The following is a 27,578-nucleotide window of genomic DNA, read 5'->3' as shown; positions in this document are numbered from 1 at the left end:
CAAGAGAAATTTCTCAAGGATATCCAGGAAAATCCCACGCATTTGTGGAGGAATTCAAGAAAAAAAATCTTAAAGGAATCCCCAAAGAATCCCTGGAGAGCTTCTGAAGGAATCCATGAAGGAGTTTATGAATAATTCTGGAAAAAAATCCACAAAGATTTCTATTAGAAATTCCTAAAAGAATTTTTGCAGGAATCCCTGAAGAGTTCCTGAAGAAATCTCTGAAAGAGTACCTGGAGAAATCTCCGAAAAAGTTCCTGGAGAAATCCCTGAAGTAATTCCAGGATTAATCCCTTAGGGAACTTTAAGAGCAATACTTCAAAGAATACCAGGAGAAGTCTCTCGAGAAATGCCTAGAAGAATCCTGGACGAATCCTTTACGAAATTCACGAAGAAAATCCTGAAGGAATCTCTGAAGAAACTTCAAGAGGCATCCTTGGAATAACGCAAGGAGAAACATTTAACAGAACTTCTAGAGAATCACTCCGCACTCCTGAATCAATCCATGAATCTCTGAATTCCTGCATCACTGATAAACTTCCTGAATCAACCTCCTGCCGGAATGTCTAAAAGATGGGCAGATTTTCTTCTGGAGTAGTACCACGGTACCCCACTGCGCACGAGCGTTGTTTTGAGCCATGAAGCCAGCAAATAGGACACGATCGGTGTAGTACTAGCTTTGTAGTAATGAGCTGAATTTTTGTATGATGAAAAAGTAAATTCTCCGTATCTGCAATGAAAAGTTGCAAAAACCGTTGGTATTATGATTCCTCACCTAATTAAATTCTGTTTGAGCAAAACTTTGGGTAGCTGTGTTGTTCAAGTTGCAAATGGTTGTGTCAAATGGCTAAAAGTGATTATTTCGTGTGTTATTGTGTTTGAGAGGCCCCCGTGGAACCTGCTACTCGTGTCCTCGATGACGCCCCTGTGGAACCTGTAAAGGATGTTCCGGGATGACCATATTAGTTGACACAGACTACAGTCTATCGTGTCTGACTCATTCATTCGAAATCATGAAGAATGATATGTCGTACGGCGTGTTTGGGTTGAAAACCAAAAGTGTCCCCACTGAGGCCCCGCGGAACCTGTCACGGTGATGCGGATGGGTCAACTTATTCAAATCTGGTATCGCAATTGTGTTTCACTGTTCACAACAAAAAAAAAGCTGTTCAAAAACAATAACACACGAAATAATCACTTTTAGCCATTTTGACAACCCTTCTTACCCCAGCGCAATCCGGAATATCCCCGAAATGGTTCCGGATATTGCATGGCCACTTGAGTATAATAAACTTGGGTCTATTTATGATCGATTAAGGGCGACTTATAAAAAATCGGATGAAAATTGACGAAATGGCAACATTTTGAAAATGAGTTGTCGGGGGTCGGGTACGTGAAGGTTAATATAATCTGAAATCTAGGGCTTTTTACTGCACGCTTTTCTTTGCGCCCTTATTCAACCTATGTCCCTATGTTCATCCTATTCTAAAAACAGACGTTCTTTTTTGATAGGGTAGCGAACTACTTGGGCAGCCGGTATTTTGGGCACTCTTCGCTATCACTCAATCAATTCCAAACCAATTGACTTGCAATTTTGTACAGGGCTAGATACTAAACGTATCTCATCGCGTTCCAAAAACTGTGCAATTGGTTCAGAGCTGGCTGAGTTATAGCAGAAAAGTTCCCAAAATAGGATCCCTGCCAAGGTGGTTCCACTTCCCTATGAATGCTTACATTAAAAAAATAAAAATAAAACAACAACAAAAAAGGAACCACTTGACTTAAGATGGGTTCCGGTCCCATGGTGTTGTGGTTAGCACCACCTTCTGAATAGCGAAGAGTCAATAAACTGGCAAATCACCTTCGATGTAATTTGAGAGAATAAGTGCCAGCAGACGACGAGCAATGTATTCGAGGAAAATGTAATACAGAGGAGTTGTGTCTTGACTGTTGACTAAACCAGCTGTGTTCTTATTTAAATGATATGCCGATGAAACTTGAACATATTACATGGCTACTAATTTTCTGTTGTATGTATTTATGGCTCTCATAATGAATTTGAATTATTTACTTTCCTTTGAAATGTATACCAAATGTCTGAAATGTAAATGTACCTAATGTAGAATTCTGGAAACATAAATAAAATTGAATTAGATGAATCTTTCTGGGGAACGAAGTGTTTATGATAAAATTTCGACAGCTTTTCTGAATATGTTTCCTGCAACGAATGAGAATAAAGAAACCTTAAACGTTTGGGAAAACCAGAAAAACATCACCCTAGACCGACGGCCCGAGCAGGGAATGAGAACAAACCTATAACAAATTGATAACTCATTTTGTTATTGATAACAAAATGAAATCAAAATAAGTTTTCTTTCCGAATTGTTTTTATTTAATATCAAATTGAGATATCATTTTTTTATCATTTCAAAAACTCAATGATAACAAGATTTGATTTCAAAAATCCAAAAAAGGTTTAATATGCTTTATTAATATTAATTAATTTTATTCACAAAATATTTGTTAAATCTACCAGAGTATTTTACTTACATATTGACACAAAATTTATAATTTGCTGATTCTGGGTAATGATCATGCTATTGATTTAAATTGGCTTGAACTTTAGTAAGACTTTTCAGGGTGACTGGATATTATCGACAGGTTTGATCCCTTCGTTATGAGGGGGTATTTATCGGCCAAGTTTTCTGAAACTTGGTTGTATAGCTTGGTTGGGAAAGATTTGAGGCCAACTTTGAGCTCAACAGGTTTCAAAAAGCCTTCCATGACGAAGAGAACAAAACTACCCAGAATACAAAAGTTCCCAGATATCAGTTATTTCAATCTAAACATATTGCCAAATATTTTTCAATTTTTAAATACCTACTATATTAAAGGCAAATGAAGTTAGATATGGCCAACCGAAGTAATTCATGGTCATTCTACTGTTGAAGGTCACATATTTTACCTTTATAAAGAATTCTCGCGCGAAAAAGGATTCATTGTAGCTCCGTACCAAAATGATAAATCGTGATGTTTGAAATTTTGAAAATAACACAGATATTTTTCATACATGAAAATGATGAATGCCATTTCACTTATTGTTATGCCAAACGGCCATTTTACCAATCGACTATTATGCCAGATTATGCCATTTGGCCATTATGCCAAAAGACTATGCCAAACGACATTATGCCATACCCGATAGAATTATTGTAGTAAAATATTTTTCCTATCAGATGCCTTATTTTTTCAATGTCATCATTTTCCCCGGGTACTCTCTAAAATAAAAACTCCCATTTTTGAGTAACACCCTGCCGTGCCCTCAGGTAACACCCATGCCGCACAGGGACTGTGTTGGAAACACACATTTTTTTAAAATTGTTCGTACGCTCACATTTTTGCAAAATATCAATATTTTGCGGTATTTGAAGGTGGTTTATGAACCCAGTGAGGTTGCCATGTCGAAATTATTGCAAAATACATGCTCATGTGAGCGTACGAGCAATTTAAAAAAATGTGTGTTTCCAACACAGTCATGTGCGGCATGGATGTTTACTAAAAATGTGCAGGCCGAACACATTTTTGAGCGTAGCCGTTTTTGCGTGTAACGAGGGAAAAAGCTGAGAAGCCGAATGCGACTCAATTCGTTGCTCGATGTCATTCAATTGGCTTCTTTAGCGGTGTTGGGATAATCACATAGGGAATCGCGCCACTTGGGCGGTGGCTTCTATATTCGTCTGTTTTCCACTATAACTCATTCAAATTTGAACCAATTGACACAACTTTTGGAATGTGGTGAGATAGGTATAGTATCTACCCGTGTACAACATTTCAAGTCAATTGGTTCAAAATTGACTGAGTTATAGTGGAAAACAGACGAATATAGAAGCCACCGCCCAAGTGGCGCGATACCCTATTCTGAATCTGCATGCCAAACTGAGCCGAAATCCAAATTTTCATCAATTTTGATGCCCGGGAACCTATTTAAATATCAATTTGAAGTTTGTATGGGAGCGATTTGTCGAATCACCCCTCGTTGCATTTTGTACTGGGCGGAGCTGTCAAACAGTTGCCTAGCTGTCAAAAGGTGATTTCGAAAAATCTCTTTGAAATTGATTTTTGGTATCAAAATAAAGTTCTAAAAATCTGAAAAAATCATAGTGGCTCAGAAAAATGTGCTTTTTCGTATAAAATCAAGAAATGAATACTTTTTTCAAAATTTATAAACCCAATTTGAGTCCCAATGCCTGTGGCTCTGACATGTCGTGAACATCTGGGTGGTGCGAATAGAAACGGTTTTATTTTTCAAACTAGCTAACACACACCTACACACTTCCGGCACACAGCTTGTAAACACGCACGAGCGTTCAATTTTCTTGCAACCACCTCTCTCAGCGCGGTTGTCAAACACGCCGTCGCGACGCTGTTCGGAAATGGTAAACATGATCAATCCACCATTATTCCAATTTCGTTCTCGTGTTCAAAGTTTCTTATTTTCCATTCGCGATGAAAATTTTGATGGATAGTTGTTACAAAATTAGCTAAAATAGGCTCAAAACAATGTTTATCCTTCTGCTCGCTTTCCAACGGCTTGACAGCGGCAAATGGAGATATCATGACAACAGTTTTGATTATATCCGCAGCACCTAGATAACAATACTCTTCAATCTATCACACAGGTTCAACAAGGTATAACATAACCTCCATCTTCAATGTTTGGCTCCCGCTGAGAGAGCATTTTGAGTCAGTCCGCGACACTCAGGTGAACATCTCCCACATTTGTTTTGCTAGGTTTTGCTGCAGTGCATATAATCAGATGGAAAAGCTGAAATATAATTAACTATACAAAAATATTAACCCTCGAGCGATCGCGCTGTTGTATTTTGTACAACACGTTGAAAAAATCTCGCTTTTTGTACTTAGCATTCGCGTGGTGCTGACGCAGGTAGTCAACCGTGCGAGTTACGGAAGGTTAAGGGCAGTTGTCCTTTGACTCCAAATTTACTTTTCTTTATCACTTCAATGTCTATCATTAATCTTTTAGTTGAATCATGGTATAGTTATGCTGCATATCTATGAGGATATCATATCCGATTTCCATACAATTTTTCTTCGTTTAGGCTCCAAGTTAGAAATGACTGTTGATGAAATGTTAATGTTACAATCGATAATACTACGGCATTAATAGGTGTCATATTCTGATGATATCGTATCAAACAAAACAAGTTTTCAATCACGAGATTCTTCTAAATTTAAAATAAAATCTAATTTAAATTTTTACTTATTCATGTAAATTAATGCCTAATAAAATATCAAAATGAATACTAAATTTGTTATTATTTTTAGTTATTACCCTTTAGATTTGATAACTCCCTGAGAACTGCGTATGATATCAAGTCGTAAAATGTAGATAACAAAATGAGATATCAATTTGTTATCAATGAGAACTCATTCTGATTTCAATTAGATATTCCAGTACATTATTTTGTTATCATTTTTGTTATGTTAACACTTAAGTCATACAAAATGAAAACTCACTTTGTTATCAAAATTCGTGATATCTAAATAACTCAATTTGTTTTTAATTAGTTCTCATTCCCTGCTCGGGGGGGTTGACCTGGGTTTAAGAAGCTATGCTGGAACTATCATGGTTTCAGTGTAGGTAATACGGTAATACGATTGCCAGATGAATCTGTGATAGTAGTAACATAGCTCAGGTGGTTAAATATTATTCTATAATTCTGAAATAAGTATTTGTTTACTCCTTTTCACATGTGCGTACCCGAATAAAAAATACAGTAGAAAAACCGAATGTTGTATTGTAACAGTACTATTTAGAACCATATTGTTACAATAAACACCACTGTAAAAATAAAAAAATACAAAAACAATAAGATGTAATGTAGACACCATACAGTGAATTGTAAATAAGGTTTTTACAATATACTATACGGGTTGTTAAGTATCGTAACAATATAAAAAAATATTTTTCTCCATATATATTTTTTTACAAAACCATTCATTTTATTGTAAATGAATTGTTCGAAATACTGATACGTGAGCTTTAATATACCGTACATTGTATGGTACACGTATAGTTTCAAACAATAAAATGTACCGTAAATATATTGTTTTAATTGTAATTTCACTACTGGTTATAAATTTAATCATGGTTTTGGAATGGTTCTCTTTTGTTATGTTGTACAGTGACGATTCGTTCGTTGAGAGCTCGTTAGATGGGCTGTCTCGATGGTTGAATGTTCACTGGTTGGGGCAAAACCCAACTAAAAAGCACTGTCAATGTCAAAATAGATGTCAAAACGAGTTTGACGTCTGACCGCCGTCGCATCACAGCTCCTGTATACAGAACTTTTACGCAAGTATGTGAGTGTTCCGTGACGTATTTCTCGTCACTTGCGTGTGTCTAGAGCATTTTGATCAGTTGTCAGTTGCCCCAACGAATGAACACGATTCGCTAATCGGGGCGCAGTCGTGACCCAACCAGCGAATCCGGCCTGTATTGCTTTACATTAGATAAACCATATAATGTTATATTATCTCGTCATGTTCCTTCGTTAATGGCAGTTCTAGCCAAACTAACCTAAACTCGTCTAAGTCTGAGTAGCCTCTGATTGCATTAACAGTTGAAGCTTAGGCTCCCATGTCCCACCAGCCAGATAACTGGGTTTTGCAAACTAAGCATTATTTGTGGCAACACTTTGAGCGGCATGATGGAACTATGCCTAGCGCGCTAAGTGTTATTAGACCACTAATGTAGTTGCATGAAGTGGGTGACGAGGTACATAAGTATCATTACAGCGTGCTTAACCGTTATTGCAATATTGAGGCTCCAGTTTGACTGAACTATGAAATATGTACATAACAACTCATGAGAAAACTGAGTTAGGTTAAAAAGCGAAGACGAACTTATATCAGAAGTCGTTTCAGTGTCGCAGTGATGCTAATACCCAACACGGAATAAAAAAAAATTCGGTTGTGGTACAACACAATTAAACATGAGAGAAGAAGAGAAAGAATAGTGTTGAACTCATCCACTTATTTACGGTAATCTGGCCTGCGTCTTTCCGGTTTGACCTACATTCGTATTCCTCTCATCGCACTCTACATACCTAGCCCACCATATCTCTTGGATATGCAGTCCTTAGGACACCTGGTTTACCTCGTGGTTTACCACTTTATTTAAACAATTGACTTTAAATAGATGTTTCAACTTATTCACTTTTTTCTCTTTCATTTCTTTTGCAACAAAAATGTCACGAACATCAACAAAACAAAGCACGGAAAAAATCATAAACTGAAAAATAATTAAAAATGCACGGAAAAAGATTGTTTCGGAATAGTTTATGGTTCAAACGTAAGAAAAACAGTATAATATATTGTTACATAAAGATCGGATGTAAATGTATAGTAGCTACCAATGTGCACAGCTTTTAGCGAACCATTCCATTACAATACACTATATTGTAGCTGGTACACTGTATGGTACAGGAATGGTTTTCACCAAATACCCTATGGTTAGTTTTTATCCGGGTAAGTATTGGAATTTATTATTTTCTCTGTGATAACCGCTGGGAATTGGGTTGTTTAGTGAGTAAAATATTGCTATTTTCTATAGCCTAATAGAAAGAGCTCATTTTTCTGAGCATAACGTGATTTTATTGGATTCCAATATCTTTGTTTTGATGGTTAAATTAACAAAACAATTTTAATTTTCGTGGATAGAATGACAGTTCAATCGATAAAGTGACAGTTCGACCCGAACAAAAAAATTTCCCCATACAAACTTTAAATGCATTTTAAAAATAGTTCCCGGACTCCAAAAATTATGAAATTTTGGATTTCGAATATTTTTTGGGCGGAGAATCCGATTATGAAATAATCCGGATACCCCTAAAGAACCCAATTTGCTTATATTCATGGCATACAAAATTTTTAGGATTCATTGTAGGGCACTCTGTCATTTTGACGCACACTGGTTTGTTCATCATCAACTGTGCTAATCGGTTTATTACCAGGTAATGCCATCCATTAGAACTGGTATCCCCTAATGCTCATTTTTCTGTTTTCTCCTTGCTTTCTTCCAGTACAACTTCCTGACGATCATGTCCGTTGAAGTGCATGTTCAAACAAGAGGCGAGCTGCAACCAAATCCCGAGATAGATCCCATTTCGGCAATTTTCTATCGCATTCATAACGACGTGCCGGAGGATCACCGGAGGGCACCATCCGTTTGCGGTGTGATTCTCAACAACGCGCAAGGTTTGCTTGGAGGATCGGAACAGGCCGACCCGTACAAGTATAACAAGTGCAATTATGTGGCCGATGTGGTGACTGTGGCGAACGAACGGGAATTGTACGAAAAGTTCCTGATGTTGATCTCATTCTGGGACCCGGACATCTTCGCTGGGTATGAGATTGAGCTGGGTTCGTGGGGGTACATTATCCAGCGGGGATACACATTGGAGATGAATCTGATGAAGATGCTGTCGCGGGTACCGACGGCCGAGAAAGTTCACGTTTCCGAAGAGGAAGAGCAAGAGCTGCTGGAGATGCATGAGTACAGTGCAGGGTTGAAGATTCCCGGGCGGATACTGCTGGACATTTGGCGCCTGATGAGACACGAGATAGCGTTGACGTCGTATAGTTTTGAGAATATTGTGTACCATATTTTACATAGACGAGTACCGTGCCATGCTTTGAAACAATTGACGCGATTGTGGAATAAACCGTACTCCAAGTGGGTCGTACTGGAATACTATCTGGAGCGAGTTAACGGTAATCTGGAACTGCTGCATCAGCTGGATTTGATAGGACGAACAGCGGAGTTGGCGAAACTTTTCGGGATTCAGTTCTACGAAGTGCTTTCGCGTGGATCTCAGTTCCGGGTGGAGAGCATGATGCTGAGGATAGCGAAGCCCAGGAATTTCGTGTCCGTTTCGCCGAGTATACAGCAACGAGCGCATATGAGGGCTCCGGAATATCTACCGCTTATATTGGAGCCCGAATCGAGGTTTTATGCGGATCCGCTGATAGTGTTGGACTTTCAGAGCTTGTATCCCAGCATGATCATTGCATACAATTACTGCTTCTCGACGTGTCTTGGAAGAGTCGAACATCTGGGACAGTAAGTATTGTAGATTATCAGATGTTAGACCTTCTTTTGAAAACCGTTTTGAAAGTCATTCTCTTGAATACATAACTTTCAAACTTTCAGATCCGAGCCATTCGAATTCGGTGCTTCTCATCTCCGACTATCGCCACGAATGCTCAAAGTGCTGGTAGAGAAAAATCTGATCACATTTTCCCCATGTGGCATTGCGTTCGTAAAATCCTCCGTCCGAGAAGGTATCCTGCCAAGGATGTTAAACGAAATCCTGACCACACGCCTGATGGTGAAAGGTTCCATGAAACTGCACAAGGAAAACAGTATTCTGCAGAGGGTGCTACACTCGCGACAGCTTGGATTGAAGCTGATTGCCAATGTAACCTACGGGTACACGGCGGCCAATTTTAGCGGTCGAATGCCTTGCGTCGAGGTGGGCGATAGCGTGGTTAGCAAGGGACGCGAAACATTGGAACGGGCTATCAAAATGGTCGAAAGTACGAAACGTTGGGGTGCCAAAGTGGTTTACGGCGATACCGATTCGTTGTTCGTTCTCTGTCCGGGACGAACCAAAGAGGACGCATTCAAGATTGGAGCAGAAATTGCCGACGCAGTGACGAAAGACAACCCTCCACCGGTGAAACTCAAGTTGGAAAAGGTTTACCAGCCGGCGATTTTGCAGGTGAGAGCAAAGAATTAGAATATGATACCGTAACTGTACGTAATTCCAATACCAACAACATGTGTTTTCTACAGCCCTGAGGCTTAATGCGTCACTATAAGTATACGGAATTTTGCACAGTCACGATAGTTGTAGTTTGTAGACATACCGTTAGTCAAAGATATAAAAACCTCTTGCTTTTGTAGACAAAGAAACGTTACGTGGGTTACATGTACGAAACACCGGACCAGGAGAAGCCCGTTTACGAAGCCAAAGGTATTGAAACAGTGCGCCGCGACGGTTGCCCTGTGGTCAGTAAAATGCTCGAAAAGGTCCTCCGGATCCTGTTCGAAACGCGAGACGTATCCAAAGTAAAAGAGTACACCTGTCGGCAGTTTTCGAAAATTCTCGAAGGACGAGTCAACCTGCAGGATTTTATATTCGCCAAAGAGTTTCGTGGTGAGGATGGATACAAGCCCGGAGCATGCGTTCCAGCGTTGGAACTGACGCGCCGTTGGAAAGTGGTGGATCCGAGGCGGGAACCTCGTCGGGGTGAGCGTGTTCCGTACGTTATAATCAACGGTCCTCCGCTAGTTCCGTTGATTCGGCTGGTGAGAAGTCCCGATGAGCTGCTGGCAGACAACGGGTTGAAAATCAATTCCAGTTACTACATCGGAAAGGCAATCATTCCACCCTTGAATCGGTGTCTGCTTCTAATTGGTGCCGATGTTAACCAGTGGTACAATGATATGCCGCGAAGGTACCAAATGTTACATAACACCGGCGGAAAGCGTTCGTCACTTGCTAGCGAATTGCAGTTACCGAAAAAGAGCACGATCTCACAGTACTTCTCCACCACTAGCTGCATCGGGGATTGCGGCAATCAGACGCACAGTGGAGTGTGTAATGAATGCCGCAGGCGGCCACAGAAAACAGTGACCTATGTGATGGATAAGATCAATCGGTTGGAAAGGCGAGTCGAACTTTGCGAAAAGGTAAGTTACTCTTTGGTGTGCCCCATTTTGGGGAAAACTGGGAGCTCTAGGAAATTTTGGTTAGATACCGGTACTTTCCAGATCATAGAGCTTCGGTTCGGGCATGATTTCATACCAAACTCTGTTATATTTTACCAACAAAAGTGATTTCAGTTAAAGAGAAAAATCTTGGAATGAGCAATTCTCGATGTGACCGGCTCACTATTTACATCTTACCTTTAATTTTTTCAAGTAGTAATTTCTTGCAATCCTTGTCAAAATATTGAAGAAAATGCAACGACAGCCGACTTACCTTTAAATACTTTCAGATGTGTAGATCCTGCTGTCAGCGCAATTTCGAAACGGCATGCATTTCATTGGATTGTCCTGTGTTATTCGTGCTGAACCAACGCACTCGCGAGCACGCCCAGGTTCAGTACTATCGTGATCTTGTTGAACAGATGTTCTAAGGTAATCATGTATTTACAGTAAGGCTGTTTAGTTCCTTTTTAGACAATTTATTTATTCTGTTTCTAGTTTAATTCCATTCTACCAAATAAAATCAAGCATTAGAATCGACGGTATGTGTTTCGATTGTTATCCGAACCCACTCCTTGAAGCAACTGATCCACGTCACTACGGTCGGACTGCGATACGCCGTGCACGGTAAGGCTCCCCAGGATATTATACCGATTTGGATCTCTCAGGCTTATTCTGCGCGGCGTGTGAGGTGAGACGAGTCGAATGAGGTGACAAAAGTCGACTCGCCCCATTTGATTTACATTAGTCGTCTCACGTCACGTGAGACGAAACCGTCCGTCTCACCTCACACGCCGCGCAGAATAAGCCTGTCTATTTCGTCGATGGTTTGAATCAGAGGTCCGCCGGAATCGCGATGACAGGCGTTCACCGAACCATTCAACTCTCCGGCGCAAAAATTTGTCTTTTCGAGAGGACTGAACAGCGGGAAGTACTGCAGGCATGCGTCGTACGGGAACACCGGTAAGTACGCTTTCTGTAACTTATCCGGATAAACGGGATCGAAGAATGGCGATGTCGATCCCCATCCTGGCAAGACGGCCATCCCATATATTGGAGTGTTTCTCTCGTCCAGTTTCACTGTTGTCACATTGTCGTTCAGTTCGAGGGGTTTCTCTAGCTTAATCTGGAATATATTTGCGTTACAGAAAAAAAAATTGGAATTATTATGGGCAAACGCCTTGAAGTCCCGCTTCAATAGTGCATCAGATCTTCAGGCGCACAAACCTCAAGAAGCAAGCTTCAAACACCAGTGCATTTGATTATTCTGTTCTTGCCTACTTGTAATAAGCGAAGAGATTTGTGTTCTCGAAATCGTGAGTAGATGCCAAAGTCGGCCATTTTGGGATTATAAGAAGTCTGTCCTTAAACCGAAGTCATTTAGGATTGACTAAATTCAAAGTAAATTTGACATTACCAAGAGAAAGATGTTACACATTTTTGACAAACACTAAATTGAGTAACATTGGTTGAAATTTTTAAACGGGACTATCATGAAAGGCCAAATAACAAAGATAACCCAATAATAAAAGGCTTTCACGGGTCAATAGATGGCCAAGACAGCCAGCTAAGAGTTGTATACTTAGCTGGTAGTGTAGCCTGAGAACGAATAAACTTGCCGTTAGTTCAAAGTTCGGCTACGTGAGCATATACACGCAGTTGAAAACGAGCTAATCAGCAGTTCAAGTGTGGCATTACGCACTGCAACATTGAGTTATGCTCCATATTGGAAAAAAGCGAAGCTGGTGAAAAATGTGAAAAAAGCTGCTCAACTGAACGTTTGGAAGTCCATGTACATCGCCACAGCTGACCGTCCTCTTATGAATGGAAGACGATGCTCCAATCAAATCTCCTCTCTTCAACTTAACAAAACTGAGAATATGGTATGTGGGGGCAAGATGGGTCAGGAGGCAAGATGGGTCAGTACCGTTTTCAATCGCACAATATATGTTTTGAATCTTTCAATAATTTTCCCAGATGAACGACGGGGATACACAAAAAAAGTGATATATTGTTTTGAAAATTCTATACGTTACTCGTACAGAAAAAAAAACAAAATATTTTTTCGTTATACTCCTTATGCTATACATTCCATATAACTACGTGTATTGTGTAGACGGGGCAAGATGGGTCACCCTAATTTTTCGGTATGTTTGCATAGTTTTTGAAAATGTTTTATTTTTCATGGAAAGGCTATTCTGTGACCTACATTATTCAAGCGATGAGAGCACTGAAAATTTGAGAACATATTTTTTAAATTTTCCTTCAAAAAATTTAGGTTTTCAAAGTCCGTTTATGGCTACCCGAACAAAAATCTTCTAGTTCTGAGAATAATCTACCGATATGTTTCAACACTTTCTTCATGTAATCTGTACGTCTATGAAGCTTAGATGTATAAAGAAAAACTAGAAGATATAGTATTTTTTGTTGGAGGAAAATCGAGTTTTCTTATAGCTGACCCTTCTTGCCCCCGTTAAAATGAGGTGGGGCAAGATGGGTCATGTTTTGAAAATTGTTTGTCAAGAAGCAGGTTACAAACTTTATTACCTTTTTATACTCTTATATCATAGCTGACTAGTGTATCTGAGAGTCGTGGTAGAATACAAAGATATGCGATTTATATTCAGAAAATTATAGGGATTCATTTCTTAGGTGACCCATCCTGCCCCCACTTAACAGGTGTTTCTCTGTTGGAAATATGAAACTTGAAGCATCCGATCATTAAGAACGGTCTATGTAAACCATACCAAGTTGTAACAATTTGTCATATTGTGCAGAAATTGTCGAGTAATATAGTAATGAAAACTCAAGATACATAGTGGCAATGCAGAATGACCTTTTCTCAAACTGTTTGCGATTTTTTTGCGCAACACACTCACACATATGCATTTCACTGTATGCCACTTAAATTCAACAGTTTGTCAAATAGTAGCTTTCATTAGTATCTGTACCGATCGAACTTTGCAGTTTGCATTTAGTACACTGAAAAAATAAATCACATATCACATGGAAAATTTCCATTAGTTTGGCTATATAACTGTTATTGGATTTTCCGATGAAAATTTCTTTGGAAATTTCACATGAAATCGATGCGGAAATCACATAACTTCTATTGGAAAATCACATAACTTCGCAAAATCTATGTGATATTCCAATAAAATTCAAAGGATACGCGTATGGAAACAGTCCATGTGAAAATCAGATGAAAGCAATGTGAAGATTTTTTTCAGTATAGAAAAATAAAACAAAATTTTTCGCTCGCGAGCTGAGTTTGTTGTTCACCAAAAATTTGCTTCAGAAAACGGTTTGCAGCGTTTGGAGTGCTCTGGATGGAACAAGGGTAAGTTTTGCATGACTTATGAATTTCTTTTTTTGTGCTATATATCTCATCGGATGCAAATTGTTTTGCAGGGTGCTGGAGCTTGAAGTTAAGGAACCTGATCCGGCCTGATTGTGGAACTGTTAGGGGTCCCGCGAAAGGGAGTAGTAAAAGTTTCGCTCTGCAGAAATTGAATGCTCCTTGTAATTAAAAAAATCGGTTAATCGCTGTAAGTATTACCGAGCCCTCAGCGTGGGGCGTTGAATTTGTTCAATAAAAATATCCAATGTATACGCAAAAACGCTTTTATTTTGAAATAGTTGAAATATAGCAGAACCACATATGGTAAGCTTAAAATACAATGAAAGACCATAAATCAATAGTAACCCATACAGTGTTCGTTTTACTTCTAGATTTATTGTTAAACTGTTCTCTAACCATTTGTTATGCAGTGAATTGTGTGAAAAACTGGATAATATATTAACCATATCCTTTACTGTATTGCGAAAAATTTGTTCGGGAAAACGAACGATTTTTTATGGTAACCAATCTTATCCGCCTATTCCATATACTATAAATTGGCGGATTACCGTTTGTCAAACTGGAAAATATGTACATGGAATGGTGAGCTTACTGTTATCTTTGATAGTCTGAAAAATGGTTCAATGACAATTGCTAATGGTTCTCTACAGTATGAGAAACGTTGCATTTACAGTTCGTGGTTATGCGGGAACTGTAAGTGTTGTATCCTGTCTCGCGTCGCGTTCTATGTGTATTGTCGAGGTTCTTAGCACAAACCTCAAGAATTGAAGAAATTGAAGTGAAATTGTAGGGTAGTGTTTCTCCTACAATTATCACCAAGGACAACTTAACTCCCATAATTATGGCGTAAGAACGCTAGTATTACATACTCATAATAAACAACAGTAACAACAGGTGCTACTAACACCTTTTTCTTATTGAAATCAGCAACCAGTAATCAATCAATCTGAAGAAACTGTTAGACAATACCCCTATAACATCTAGAGGAGAAACAAATCAGCCCGAGCTGAAAGTTTCTATAATAAAAGTATGATGATAATAAGAATATATATATGTACCACAGACAAACAGACGTAACACTCTCAAAACGGCTTGGCACATGCATTTAACGATCAATTCAAATTTGATTTGATTTGCGCGATTGTTCCATCAGATGCGCTAGTGTTTGACCGCTTTGATGTTTGCCAGTGTACACGTTGCTGAATGATGCAAACGAAAATTACAAGCAATTTGTGTAGTAGTGTGCGTGTCAACAAAACGACAAATTCAAATCCATCATGGCCGACAGTGTCGCACGCGGTTCTACCAACAGGTGGCAGTGTGCTCATAAAAATGACACCGGGCAAACGTTTTTGATGAATTTCCTCTAAGAGTTGCGTCTGTTTGTCTGTGTATATACTTTTAGAGGACAATCGATAAATATCCAAATTAGGAGAATTCCAAAAGAATTATAAGAAAGATTTGCAAGTATCTATTACTTTTGGTGACCCTCCTGAAATAATGTGTGACGGAATTGCTTCATCTAATGGATTGCCTGAATACAAATTGCGAGGAAATTTTGGAATTTATCAGAAAATATTTCTAAGGTATTCCTGGAAGAATATCGTAGAAATCCCTGAACACTCTTAAGGACAAGGTATTTGGAGTACATAGCTGAAATTTTCTAGAGCACCGTTTTTTTGAACCGTTGAACCGTATGGCTGAAAATGCATCATACTGATTGCTCAGTGGTTGTCAACAGCGTGATGCATTTTCATCAAAATCCGATCAACGGTTCTAAAAAACGGTGCTCTAAAAAATTTAGGCTATGTACTCCAAATACCTTGTCCTTAAATCAATGTTTTTGCAAAATCCTTTTGTAAAAAATGGTATATATCTGGGACTGCGAAAAATTAAATTCTAACAGCAGAATATAGTCTTGAAGTTATGATCGTTTATCTGGCATGGAATGGCCCCATGCCGCCCAGCTCAAATCCTTCTCACCAGTGCTATATCATTCGGTCCGACGAAGCCAGGCTCTCGATTCTCGTGTACTAAAAAGTCGCTCACATTGCGCCGTTGCTCCGAGCCTTCGTCATGCTGCAAATCAAACTCTCCGGCCACCACTTCCAACCAACCGTCTGCGAACACCGTCTCTCTGCAATGTGCTGCCGTCAATATCCAATAACGGTCCACGATGGTACCACCACAGAAATGTACGGCCCGAGAACCGTTTCCGAAGTTCCACTGAATCGACACCAGGAACGGAAACTCTCCTGCACTTGCATTTTGTCCACCGACCACCTTTGCAGTAGATTGCTTCAACCCTAATCCCAGGCACGAACAAACACCTGCACTGCTCAAAACTATCACCCACAACCACGGTAGAATCCTCGGTTCCATCGCTTCAGCAGGTGGTAACTTCTATGCGCACAGCTCTACGATTAGTACTAAACTGAGGCGTCCTCGCAGCTCGGAACCACGTGAGAAAAGGTGTGCGTACTTTCACCGGTCGCGCTCGCTCTGTTGCCTTCCCGCTGCGCTGATCTTCTCAGCTTTCGCTTTCGTTTGTCTCGCGGCAGCTCACCGCCGCACGAGACTGGATGACGACGCAACGCAACGGCCCGGCCGTCTGGCGCACGAGGATCAAGTTCATTTGAATATTGCCTATCTGCTGCCCTGGCGCTGTCATGTGTGCGGTGACGCGAAGTTGCGATTGCTAATATACGGTGTTGGTATTAATTTATGATGGTGGAGGCGTGACGGTGACCGGTTAAATAGTGATGACGATCGACTTAAGTCTGGTTTGTCCAGCATCTAGGTAGTTACGACTTGGAGAAGGAAGAAAGATTATGAAATGCCAATAATGTCATGCTCGTTTCGAAGGGTTCCATTTGTTATCGATTACATATACGGGATTAAACTGTTACTATCGAACCAGAAAAACTCCAGTTTATATAATTCATAAACTGACACTTTATCTGTCATGAATTGGATACATATGATATCATTGATTTGCATGTACATTAACGATTTGTTTATGGAGTAAGTAAATTACAACAACAATAAAAAGATTAGATCGAAAAAAAATATTGATGGTTGATTACACTACACATTTTCATTTATTTAACTACCCTCATACAGGAATAACAATACTTACTTACATTCAATCTTGTACACCTGCAATGGTGCCCATAGGGTCATCCTGAATGATATCCATTGTGAGACATGACCAATAATTGGCAATTATTGCCAGTTTAAATTTTCGTCGATTCTCTTCGCTTTCGCTCCTGTGTAGAGCGTGGCCTATCAACCTCTACTTTGGCTGCCAAATGTCTGTCGCTGTGACATCAACGATGGAGCTAAGCGTATGCTATTAAACGTTATGAAGCCAATCATTTTAAAATTTTTCACCATGGGAATCTGTTGGTAAAGAGTTGAGTGTTCACCACTGATACACACGTGGTTTTATTGTATATATTCGCATTTTGTTTCTTCGATTTTCTGTGAAATTTTTAAGAAACAAACCCCTTGTTTTCTTGATCAGTGCAACTATGCCTACCTAGATCTTGGTGCCATCTTCTTCTTCTTGGCGTAACGTCCTCACTGGGACAAAGCCTGCTTCTCAGCTTAGTGTTCTATGAGCACTTCCACAGTTATTAACTGAGAGCTTCCTCTGCCAATGACCATTTTGCATGTGTATATCGTGTGGCAGGCACGAAGATACTCTATGCCCAAGGAAGTCAAGGAAATTTCCTTTACGAAAAGATCCTGGACCGACCGGGAATCGAACCCGTCACCCTCAGCATGGTCATGCTGAATACCCGTGCGTTTACCGCCTCGGCTATATGGGCCCTAATCTTGGTGCCATCATCGGAAGCCATTTGGTTATCCAGACACGAATGCCACATAAGTGGTAAAGTGTCTTTAATAAATATTAATAATAATATTTGGTTATCAATACTTTAGAAGCACTCAACATTCTTCACTACCCCTGTCCAGCTACCGTGAAGCTAGAAAAGGCTGACCGAGTTTACATCCACCAGTGGTGTAGCATACAACACCAGTGAAATCTCATTGTTTCTATGAACTAAACCTAGCATATGCATTGGTATAAGTGTCAAATCATTTCGACAATGTTTTTGAATCAAAATTTGAAGTTTTTATAGGCACCCATTGAGAATCATTTCTGGAAGTAAAAACCGGTAACTTATATGGTTGAATTTTCAAGGAAATCCTTTTTACTTACTACTGGTATGTATGTTGCTTGTTGGCCACCCTACTGCCCATATTTGATCATATATGGCTCATTGCACGGTGACGTCATCAAGAAATCGCTCTTTTTCTCTCCTACGGGAAATTAGAAAACAACAGGACCAACACCTTTCAAATTTGACAGGTACTGGTCCTGTTGTTTTCAAACTCTCTGAAAGAGCGAAAGAGATAGAATTTCACCGTGAGGTGGTCTATAGGAAGCAGAGTACCATCAACCTCCTGCAATTTTACACAACCCGGGTAGAGCGAAATGGCAAATGAAGGGCAAATTTTACCATTAAAATAGAATGTTTGAATGGCAAAATTTGCTATTAGTTTGTTTGAAATAAGAGTAAAAATAACAAAAATAATAACTGAATTTCAATGGCATAACAGCTAAAGAATAACTGACTTTGCCATTGTAGTAACAAAATAATAGCAAAAATAATGTCATAATAATAATATATTTTAATATGATGGTAAATTATGTGATTGTTTTGATATTGTGACAGGATAGTAAGATAGTAACATTTGTTATTATTATGTTATTATATTTTTAATAATAACTCGTCAATAGGAAGCAATCAGTGAAGTACTAGATTGAAAGTAGTGAGCTGGATTTTTGTATGGTGAGATGATCAATTCTCCGTTTCTGCAATGAAATGGTGTAAACAGCGTGGGTTATATGATTTCTTGCTTAATTTTATGGTGTTTGAGCAAAACTTTGGGTATCTGTGTTGTTGTATTATTTATTTCATGCAACTTCAACAACACAGTTACCCAAAGTTTTGCTCAAACAGCATCAAATTAGGCAAGAAATCATATTACACTGTTGAAAATGCTTTGACATCCATGTGCACAACAGAACATGTGCTCGATGAACAAATTGAGATTTGAAATTATGAAAAGAAATCCACGTACTCCGGTGAGACTCGAACTCACGACTCCCAATTCGCTAGACGGGCGCTTCTATTCCTTCAAGCTACGGAGTCACTCGACTATCTCCGTCGCCAGCAGGCCTAGAACTGAACTCGATTCCACAATCGCACATGGTTATCTTCTTTTCACAATCCAAACCCCCTTCGGATGGGATTAGATGAACATCTAACACATTGTCTGTTGTGCACATGTATGTCAAAGCGGGAGAGGAAGTTATTTTTAATTGTCGAGAGCTTCGGGCACTGCCTTCCAATCACTTATTGGTATGGCAATTAGTGTGCAGTCGGACTCTCGACGGGTCGGTCCTCGGCCGACCGAATACGGTAAGGGTGACCGTAGCACCTTACAAATGTCAATTTCTTGATTTTGCTTTGGCTGACCAAGCCATGTGGGAAATTACACTGTTGAAAATGCTTTGACATCCATGTGCACAACAGAACATGTGCTCGATGAACAAATTGAGATTTGAAATTATGAAAAGAAATCCACGTACTCCGGTGAGACTCGAACTCACGACTCCCAATTCGCTAGACGGGCGCTTCTATTCCTTCAAGCTACGGAGTCACTCGACTATCTCCGTCGCCAGCAGGCCTAGAACTGAACTCGATTCCACAATCGCACATGGTTATCTTCTTTTCACAATCCAAACCCCCTTCGGATGGGATTAGATGAACATCTAACACATTGTCTGTTGTGCACATGTATGTCAAAGCGGGAGAGGAAGTTATTTTTAATTGTCGAGAGCTTCGGGCACTGCCTTCCAATCACTTATTGGTATGGCAATTAGTGTGCAGTCGGACTCTCGACGGGTCGGTCCTCGGCCGACCGAATACGGTAAGGGTGACCGTAGCACCTTACAAATGTCAATTTCTTGATTTTGCTTTGGCTGACCAAGCCATGTGGGAAATTACACTGTTGAAAATGCTTTGACATCCATGTGCACAACAGAACATGTGCTCGATGAACAAATTGAGATTTGAAATTATGAAAAGAAATCCACGTACTCCGGTGAGACTCGAACTCACGACTCCCAATTCGCTAGACGGGCGCTTCTATTCCTTCAAGCTACGGAGTCACTCGACTATCTCCGTCGCCAGCAGGCCTAGAACTGAACTCGATTCCACAATCGCACATGGTGTACAGTGTAATTTCCCACATGGCTTGGTCAGCCAAAGCAAAATCAAGAAATTGACAAGAAATCATATAACCCACGCTGTTTACACCATTTCATTGCAGAAACGGAGAATTGATCATCTCACCATACAAAAATCCAGCTCACTACTTTCAATCTAGTACTTCACTGATTGCTTCCTATTACAAGTTTTACAATGATAGCATATTTTGTTATTTAAATGTCATCCTGAGCTATTCACAAAAAAACTAAAGAATTGCAAATTTCGATATGATGGCAAAATATGTTATTCTTTAGTTATTGGTTTGTTATTCACCTCTATCCGGGAATAACCACCTTATCTGTAGCTGTTTACGACTCCTAGTCTAAAGCTCTAAAGTGCTAAGATTATCTACACAACTCTGTTACAATTGTAGCTTAAGTGGCAACGGCTTTCTCCACGTAGTAAAAAATGACACATTTTATCAATGGTGATGGCATTCGTGTGATAATCATAAATCGTATGAAGTCAACAAGGCTCGTACAGTGATTTTGCTGTCCAATCAGCATTTTTGTTGGTATATGTGTAATTCTTATCTTTCCAACAATATGGAACAGTCAAAATACTAAATATTATAACATTCAAATTGTCGCACTAATGATCCAAAAGAATAGTTTATAATTGTTTACATACCAAAGTGTCTACTACCTGGAAAAACCTGGAAAACCTGGAATTATCACGGAATTTTACTCGACCTGGAAAAATCCTGGAATTCTCAGGGAATTCTGGTGACAATCAGGGAATTTCTGTGTTTATCATTTTAATACAAATTTTCAGTTAGAAATGCCTCAAAGCGAATAAAAATTTCGGCTGCGCTGCTACTATAATTACCCGCTCGATTAATATTACTTATCGGATATTCATTACGTTTTACGTTTACGTCATTACGTTGAAATTAACTTGTACTTTCTCCACAGCAATATTCTATTTTATGTTTTACCTATTTCGGAAAATTGAGCAGACATACTTTTATTGTAGGATATTCTCAATCTTTTTCAAATCTTTCACTCTATTGCAGCGTTAAATATTGGTTTAGTGACTTAAATTGTATAAGCTAATTTTCTTCATTTTCATGTAAATGAGCTTACTGTCTTTATTTATTGAAGGTCTTTGTTTATTGAGGTTTACCTAACAAATTCGCAATCGCCTGTAGATATTGGAAAATACCTAACACGGAGAAAACAAAGTACCTAAATATGAGTTTATTTCACCCAACTTCGGGGTTGCGTGCGGGAACCCATATTTGAGTTCGTGGAAGCGATGTTGAAGTAGGTTTTTTACATTTGATCCCGTGCGGCAAACTACCTACCGGCTAAGTTTTTTTCACCCAACTGCTAGTTCAAAATACTCAGATTTAAGTTCAATGCTGTTTACTCAATTTTGGCTTCCCGCACCGAACTGTCAAAGTTGGGTTGGTTTGCTCTTCGCTCTCTGACAACAACAAAGAGAGTGGATGAGAGAGGAGACAAAAAAGAACTCAAAAGTGAGTTAAAAAAACTCAAATTTAGGACTAGCGAGGTTGCATCTAGAGAGGTGAAAATGCCGTCTCCAAAGGGTTAAATGTTATTATAGTTGAAACTAGAAATTTCCTAAAAAGTTGCGTTTCCACAAATTTCTGGAAATCTGATATCATGTTTAGTTTAGTTGATTTGTTAAAGTTTCTAGAACCTGGAATTATTTTCAAAATCCTGGAAATATCAGGGAATTTCATTTTCATAATTGAGTAGACACCCTACAGTCAAATTTTAATTATTATGAAAAACAAGTTACCGTGCCATGCCCTAATACCGTGACCTTAAGGATGCTCTTCACTTCAAAGAGCCCTGTAAAAATCAATTATCCGTGTTTCTTGATTTTTCAAACGCTATATCATTGCTTATTGTATGTATTATGCATAATAAATATAATTAATGGAATTCCAAATGTTTAAACCATTGTTAAAATCAAAATGGTAAAACATAGCATTGTGCCTAATACCGTGTATGCGACCCGCATACGTTGGTGGTCCTTTGAATCATCATTATATCGATCATACTAAGTTTATACTTAAATGAACCTGTGCGTCAAACGTTGCATAGAGGTTTGTACAATTGATTCATAAAGTAAAAAAGTATCAATAATATTTTCAGTTTGCAGTTTTAGCTGAAACACGGTATTTGGAACACAAAAGGAACCATGCCCTAATACCGTGTATTGGTACTTCGCACTCACATTTTGTAAATATTTTTAATTGGTTGTTTTTGTAAATATGTGCCAAATTTATTACGCCTAACTTAAGAAGGTTTAATATGCTAATGATTGAACTAGTTACTCAGTTAAAAAAATAATACACTTAGTGAAATATTTGAGTTTCTTGTCGAATACACGGTATTAGGAGGCACACGGTATTAGGGCATGGCACGGTAGATATCGTTGAAATGAGCTCTCGAACTGTGTACATTGAGAATAGTAAGCAAGTCCCAAGCCCTATTCATTGGTTCCTTGTGCAATTTCGATTGCTCTGGTCAATCACGGAGTAGCAACTACGAATTGTGCGGTCATCTATGCTCATGCTCATGCTCATGCTCATGCTTAAAACGAGTAAGATATCGTTGAAAGTACTGCATTTCAGTAAACACCAAGATTACGAACTGATTTAATGGCATCGATTTTTGAATGAAACAACCGACAACGATTGGAACATGGATTATTCCACAACTTGCTAGCGAAACGCAACACATGAAGGTTGAAATGCTGGGACTGAGTGAATTTTGTTAGGCTAACTTCAGAGAACCCAAGCAACCGTCGGGACAGGTGTTGTTATATTCCGGTATTAGAGGCAGAAAATCGATAAATTTCACAGTGAACAAGCAAACACATAGTTGGATTTAAACGGAACAGTATTTAACTCGATTTGCTTTTGAAATGATCAATTTGCTATGAAAAATCTCAGAAACTGACAATCCACGGTGTCATATACTTTATCCCCACTCGTCTCTCCATTAACTTTTGTCGCTGGACAACAATCTCTAAATTGCATTCTGCAATGATTTCGGATAAAGTGTTCGGGCAGTTGGCATGCTCCGAAAGTTTTTAATTTAGTTGGTTTCCATCAAACCAACCGTAATACGCATGCGCCGACCAACATTGTTATGCCCTGCATGTAGCCACCTATATGCAAAGTGATGCGATGCTTGTGAAAAAAGTTATTCGCTTGGTAACTTAGGCCAAAAATTGAGATTTTATTATTTATTAGCACCATTAGACGATCTGAAAGAAATAATTTTTGTTACAAGTGTCGGATCACTTTGCGATCTTCGGCAAAGTTTTTCGGCGTATCCTATGCTATACTTCAACGTTATAAGTTAGACCGTTTGAGACAAAAAAAATCCATCTATGAGAGAAATGCAAAAAAGTACGTTTTCATATACAAAATTCCATACAAATTTCAATCGCAATGCGGAATGCGGGGATGCAATGAATCGCTCCCAAATTTTACAGTTGTTTTGGACGTTAAAAGGAATCAAAATAGCTTTGTTCCAAAAAATCGACTTTGTTGACCTAGTCTAATAAATATGCATTTCCATCAAACTAACCGTAATACGCATGCGCAATTCATTGCCAAAACCAACAAGTAAGAATAAATTTCTACATTGTTATGCCCTGCATGTAGCCACCTAGATGCATATATGTAACAAAGTAGTTGTTTTTTTTTTTTCATTTATACCATTCAATTTTAATAACAAAACATTCACTGGAAGATCAATATTCAAGCAACATTAATCAATAATAAAATACTGTGAATAGCCTGATTGATTGAACGATTCTATCCATTAAAAATTCTCTGCATGCTTTTGTTACAAACATGTGCTGTATAGCTAATCCGAATCAAGCACTATATTTTAGTCGAATTTCTTCCACTCGGTCGATACCATCTCGTAATTCGATGATACATATCTGTTCAATAGGAAACTGATGACCAAATTCGTAGTCCGGCGCGTGTTGAGTATCTTCATGGAACACCTTAATGCTATCCTCGTCCAAACGCACGATTATGTTCACTGTTCGCCCATTGAATGCATCATCTTCAACAATCAAAGGTTCTATCCAACCAACGTTCTTGCTGCATTGAGCCACTTTACATGAATCACCACCCTCCGAGAAGTCCAACCCAAAATGGTACGCAATCCATTCCGGGACGGCGTTTGGGTCGCAGCTGTCCGGCCGATCCAAGCACAGGTTAATTGAAAATCTGTTTAATAGACACAATACCATCGATCAGATCTTAGATCACCACTCAACATTGTAAATATGTTTTCACCTTTCCGCATCGTTACGCAGAACTCCTTTGATGGCGATTTCGTCTCCGTATTGCGGTGTTTTCGGCAGCCGAAGCGAGAAACCGCAGTCCCCAAGATGTGGATCGAATTCCATACTGATTGAATCGTTTCCAAAGACTTACTGAAGATAGACGGTGTTTTCCCCGCGAACTATACTCCTAAGTTCTAGTGAACCATCACTGATAATGATCAATCGAACACTGCCACTTAATTCGGCGTGCCACTGCAAACAGTGCAGTTCGATTGAAAAAATAGATTAGTTCATTCAGTGCTGAACTCGCTGATGGGAGAGCAACAAATGAAGTGACCGACGTTTTTCTGTCTACGCATGTAACTATGTTCGCGCGTATGGTCCACAAGGAAATACCGCCGCCGCCGCCAACGTGTAAACAAAATTTCGATCGGCTTTATTTTGTAGCTATATTATGCTTTTCGACGCATTCCATCCCGCACATAGATTTCTTTTATGATCCAGCTATAATGGGTAATGGTAGTACCGTAACCTGGGGTAAAATTGATAGTTTTTCAAACGAACAAATGTTGCATGCTTTTTGTTTTTCAAACAAGTACTGATCTTTCCAGTGGGCGTTATACCGTTAAGCGATTGCAAAAATTATGTATATTTTTTATATGTTTAAATAAGCGTTTAAATCTGTTATTACATATTGTGATGATCAAAATTATTACAAGACTGCACTGTTTAAAATCCTCTTGAACGCTAATAGCACCTAAAGGTAGGCAATTTGTCTAAACAAGTAAATGACTACCCGAGCAAAGCTTGACAGCAAATTGAAAACTAATTTTGATGTTGTGATATTGCAAATTATGATAACTCAGGTTGTTGTCATTTTGGTCGTTTTAACGGTTAAAACATCAAAAATGAGAGCAGAAAAATGTTCCCGTAACAGCAAGTTGAAAACAATTCCTGCCATCAGTGATATCAAATTGATAACTGTTTTTGCTATCCGTGCGAAAAAATAGAAAAAACGATAAATGTATAGTTTTTCGAATGATATGAAAACTTAAATGCAATATTATCATTAGTTGTATTATTCAAGGTCGCCTAGAAGTTTTGAAATTACTTAAAAACTTTAATATTTATAATAAGTTGAAGTGACAGCAAAACGAAATCAAAATTTGAAATCAAATTGAATCAAGACAATCTGATATCAAAATGTGATATCAATTTGCTGCTGATTACAAATCGTGTTTTTGATTTGCTATCATTTTGTTGTTAGACTTTGCTCGGGTAGTATATTAATAATTAATAGTCATATTAGTAAATTCTATAAAACTCATTTATGAAATCAATCTCTTTCATGTTATAGTCTTGCTGAGTTTTCGAAACTGTATAGCACTGTGATACGAATCACAGTTACAATAAACTGATTCATTCATACGTTTATGAAACTCTGTTTTCATGTACTTCATGTCTCAACATTAATTATGAGCAGACACTGCTTTGATGAAAAAGGTTTCCTTGCATAGCTCAAGAGGAACATTGAGCTGATCAATGTTACCCCATTGGCCAATGGTTCTCCGTTTTACGAAATTTGCTTCACACGTATCGACAAAATTTCTTGCTTACAAAAGGTCTTTGAAAGTGCACGTCATCGTTAGATCGTGCTATTACATATCAACAGAATGAAAATCAATCCATTTAGAAGAATAGGTAATTAAGGGAAACCCAAAAAAACAACGATCACACTCTTCTAAATAAACAGGGTCCATAAAGCCGAAGTAATAAACACCGACGATTTCTGGGTTCGTTTGCCTGTCGGTTCAAAACCATTTGCTAGTGAAAATTTCTTTTACTTGCATGGGCATAGAATACCCACACAGATAAAAATAATGAGATTTACACGTCATGTAAACTTCATTTTAGTCATGTAAACTTAGTGTTATGATGGTTTACATGACATATGATGGAAATTTGTGTTATATGTCATGTAAACTCTCAGAGTCATGCTAAATTACATGACATATAATGGAAGTTTACATGATATTTTATGAAGTTTACATGATATGTCATGTAAACTTCTGTGATATCCCACGCTCCAATTATGTGCATCATATGTCACAGAACTCTACGTTTTTTTTTCGATCTGTGCACCCAGGCATACCACTACGGTATACGAATACAAAAATGGTCATTGTCAAAAAAAAAATGCTCACAATAATAAATGTGGGAGTAGGGCCCCGGTCCATTTGATGTGATGGTGGTGATGACTGATACAACATGTGAGAGATTTTCCTTATATTTTTACTTGAAAGACTTTCTCGGTGTGTTTTTACTTTTGCTGTTCAACCGCCGGAGATTTTTTAACAATTCTTCATTGAAGGAGGGATTTAATTGCTTAAGCAATGCGTTATTAGCAGAGCAGAGCCTTTGCATGAATTTCGAAAGAAGTTCCTAAGCATTTGAGGGGAAATCCTGATTTGAACTTTGTTTTTAATATTATTGAATTCTTCAATTTTGAAAAAATATGGAATCAACATTTTCTTGGACTTCTAGACGAAGTATGATCGATGGATTGGGTAGGGTAAAAAATGACCATGTATGATTGCTTCTTCAAGACTCTCTAATACATTAAGTATGTCAATGGATGTTTGCATATTTAGTTCCTAAATGATTACTATCAGTTTGAAGTTTAGAAAGCTTTCTTTGAGTTCTTGAACTTGAACGCTGAACTATCGAAGTCCATGGTGACGTTTGTTATTTTTTCATTTAGTTTATTTATTTGGGGCTTTTGTTA

The 27,578-nt window shown here is 38.6% G+C and overlaps 3 protein-coding genes across 3 annotated transcripts in view; 1 reads left to right on the top strand and 2 right to left on the bottom strand.

The window, feature by feature from the left end:
* Positions 1-11,338, top strand: part of LOC109418227 (DNA polymerase zeta catalytic subunit) — a 29,558-nt gene extending 18,220 nt beyond the window's left edge. The window contains exons 8-11 of the mRNA XM_029876851.2: positions 8,106-9,145; positions 9,236-9,806; positions 9,992-10,780; positions 11,089-11,338. Of these exons, the coding sequence (XP_029732711.2) occupies positions 8,106-9,145; positions 9,236-9,806; positions 9,992-10,780; positions 11,089-11,229 (2,541 nt within the window). The 3' untranslated portion in view covers positions 11,230-11,338. The remainder of the gene's footprint in view (positions 1-8,105; positions 9,146-9,235; positions 9,807-9,991; positions 10,781-11,088) is intronic.
* Positions 11,257-19,184, bottom strand: LOC109418228 (trypsin-1). The gene is made up of 3 exons (XM_062859596.1): positions 16,143-19,184; positions 11,592-11,924; positions 11,257-11,459 (listed from the first exon to the last, which is right to left on the bottom strand). The coding sequence occupies exons 1-3, from the start codon at positions 16,539-16,541 to the stop codon at positions 11,322-11,324; spliced, it is 870 nt and encodes a 289-aa protein (XP_062715580.1). The 5' UTR covers positions 16,542-19,184; the 3' UTR covers positions 11,257-11,321.
* A 4,532-nt stretch (positions 19,185-23,716) lies between these two features.
* On the bottom strand, positions 23,717-25,184 carry LOC109427991 (uncharacterized). Its single transcript, XM_019703648.3, has 2 exons — positions 24,804-25,184; positions 23,717-24,734 (listed from the first exon to the last, which is right to left on the bottom strand). The coding sequence occupies exons 1-2, from the start codon at positions 24,914-24,916 to the stop codon at positions 24,371-24,373; spliced, it is 477 nt and encodes a 158-aa protein (XP_019559193.1). The 5' UTR covers positions 24,917-25,184; the 3' UTR covers positions 23,717-24,370.
* Positions 25,185-27,578: the final 2,394 nt, after the last annotated feature.

This window comes from Aedes albopictus, chromosome 3, assembly GCF_035046485.1.
Source record: "Aedes albopictus strain Foshan chromosome 3, AalbF5, whole genome shotgun sequence".
NCBI classification, from domain to species: domain Eukaryota; kingdom Metazoa; phylum Arthropoda; class Insecta; order Diptera; family Culicidae; genus Aedes; species Aedes albopictus.
Note: the sequence above shows the minus strand (reverse complement) of the source record. Positions and strands in the feature narration are given on the sequence as shown.

Excerpts from the sequence above, each read along its gene's own strand:
- LOC109418228 (XM_062859596.1), bottom strand. The coding sequence starts at position 16,541 with ATGGAACCGAGGATTCTACCGTGGTTGTGGGTGATAGTTTTGAGCAGT. Across the intron at positions 11,925-16,142 it reads GACCGAATGATATAGCACTG|ATTAAGCTAGAGAAACCCCT; the intron begins GTGAGAAGGATT and ends AATATATTCCAG. Across the intron at positions 11,460-11,591 it reads ACAGGCTTATTCTGCGCGGC|ATCCAAATCGGTATAATATC; the intron begins GTGTGAGGTGAG and ends TAAGCCTGAGAG.
- LOC109427991 (XM_019703648.3), bottom strand. The coding sequence starts at position 24,916 with ATGGAATTCGATCCACATCTTGGGGACTGCGGTTTCTCGCTTCGGCTG. Across the intron at positions 24,735-24,803 it reads CTGCGTAACGATGCGGAAAG|ATTTTCAATTAACCTGTGCT; the intron begins GTGAAAACATAT and ends TCTATTAAACAG.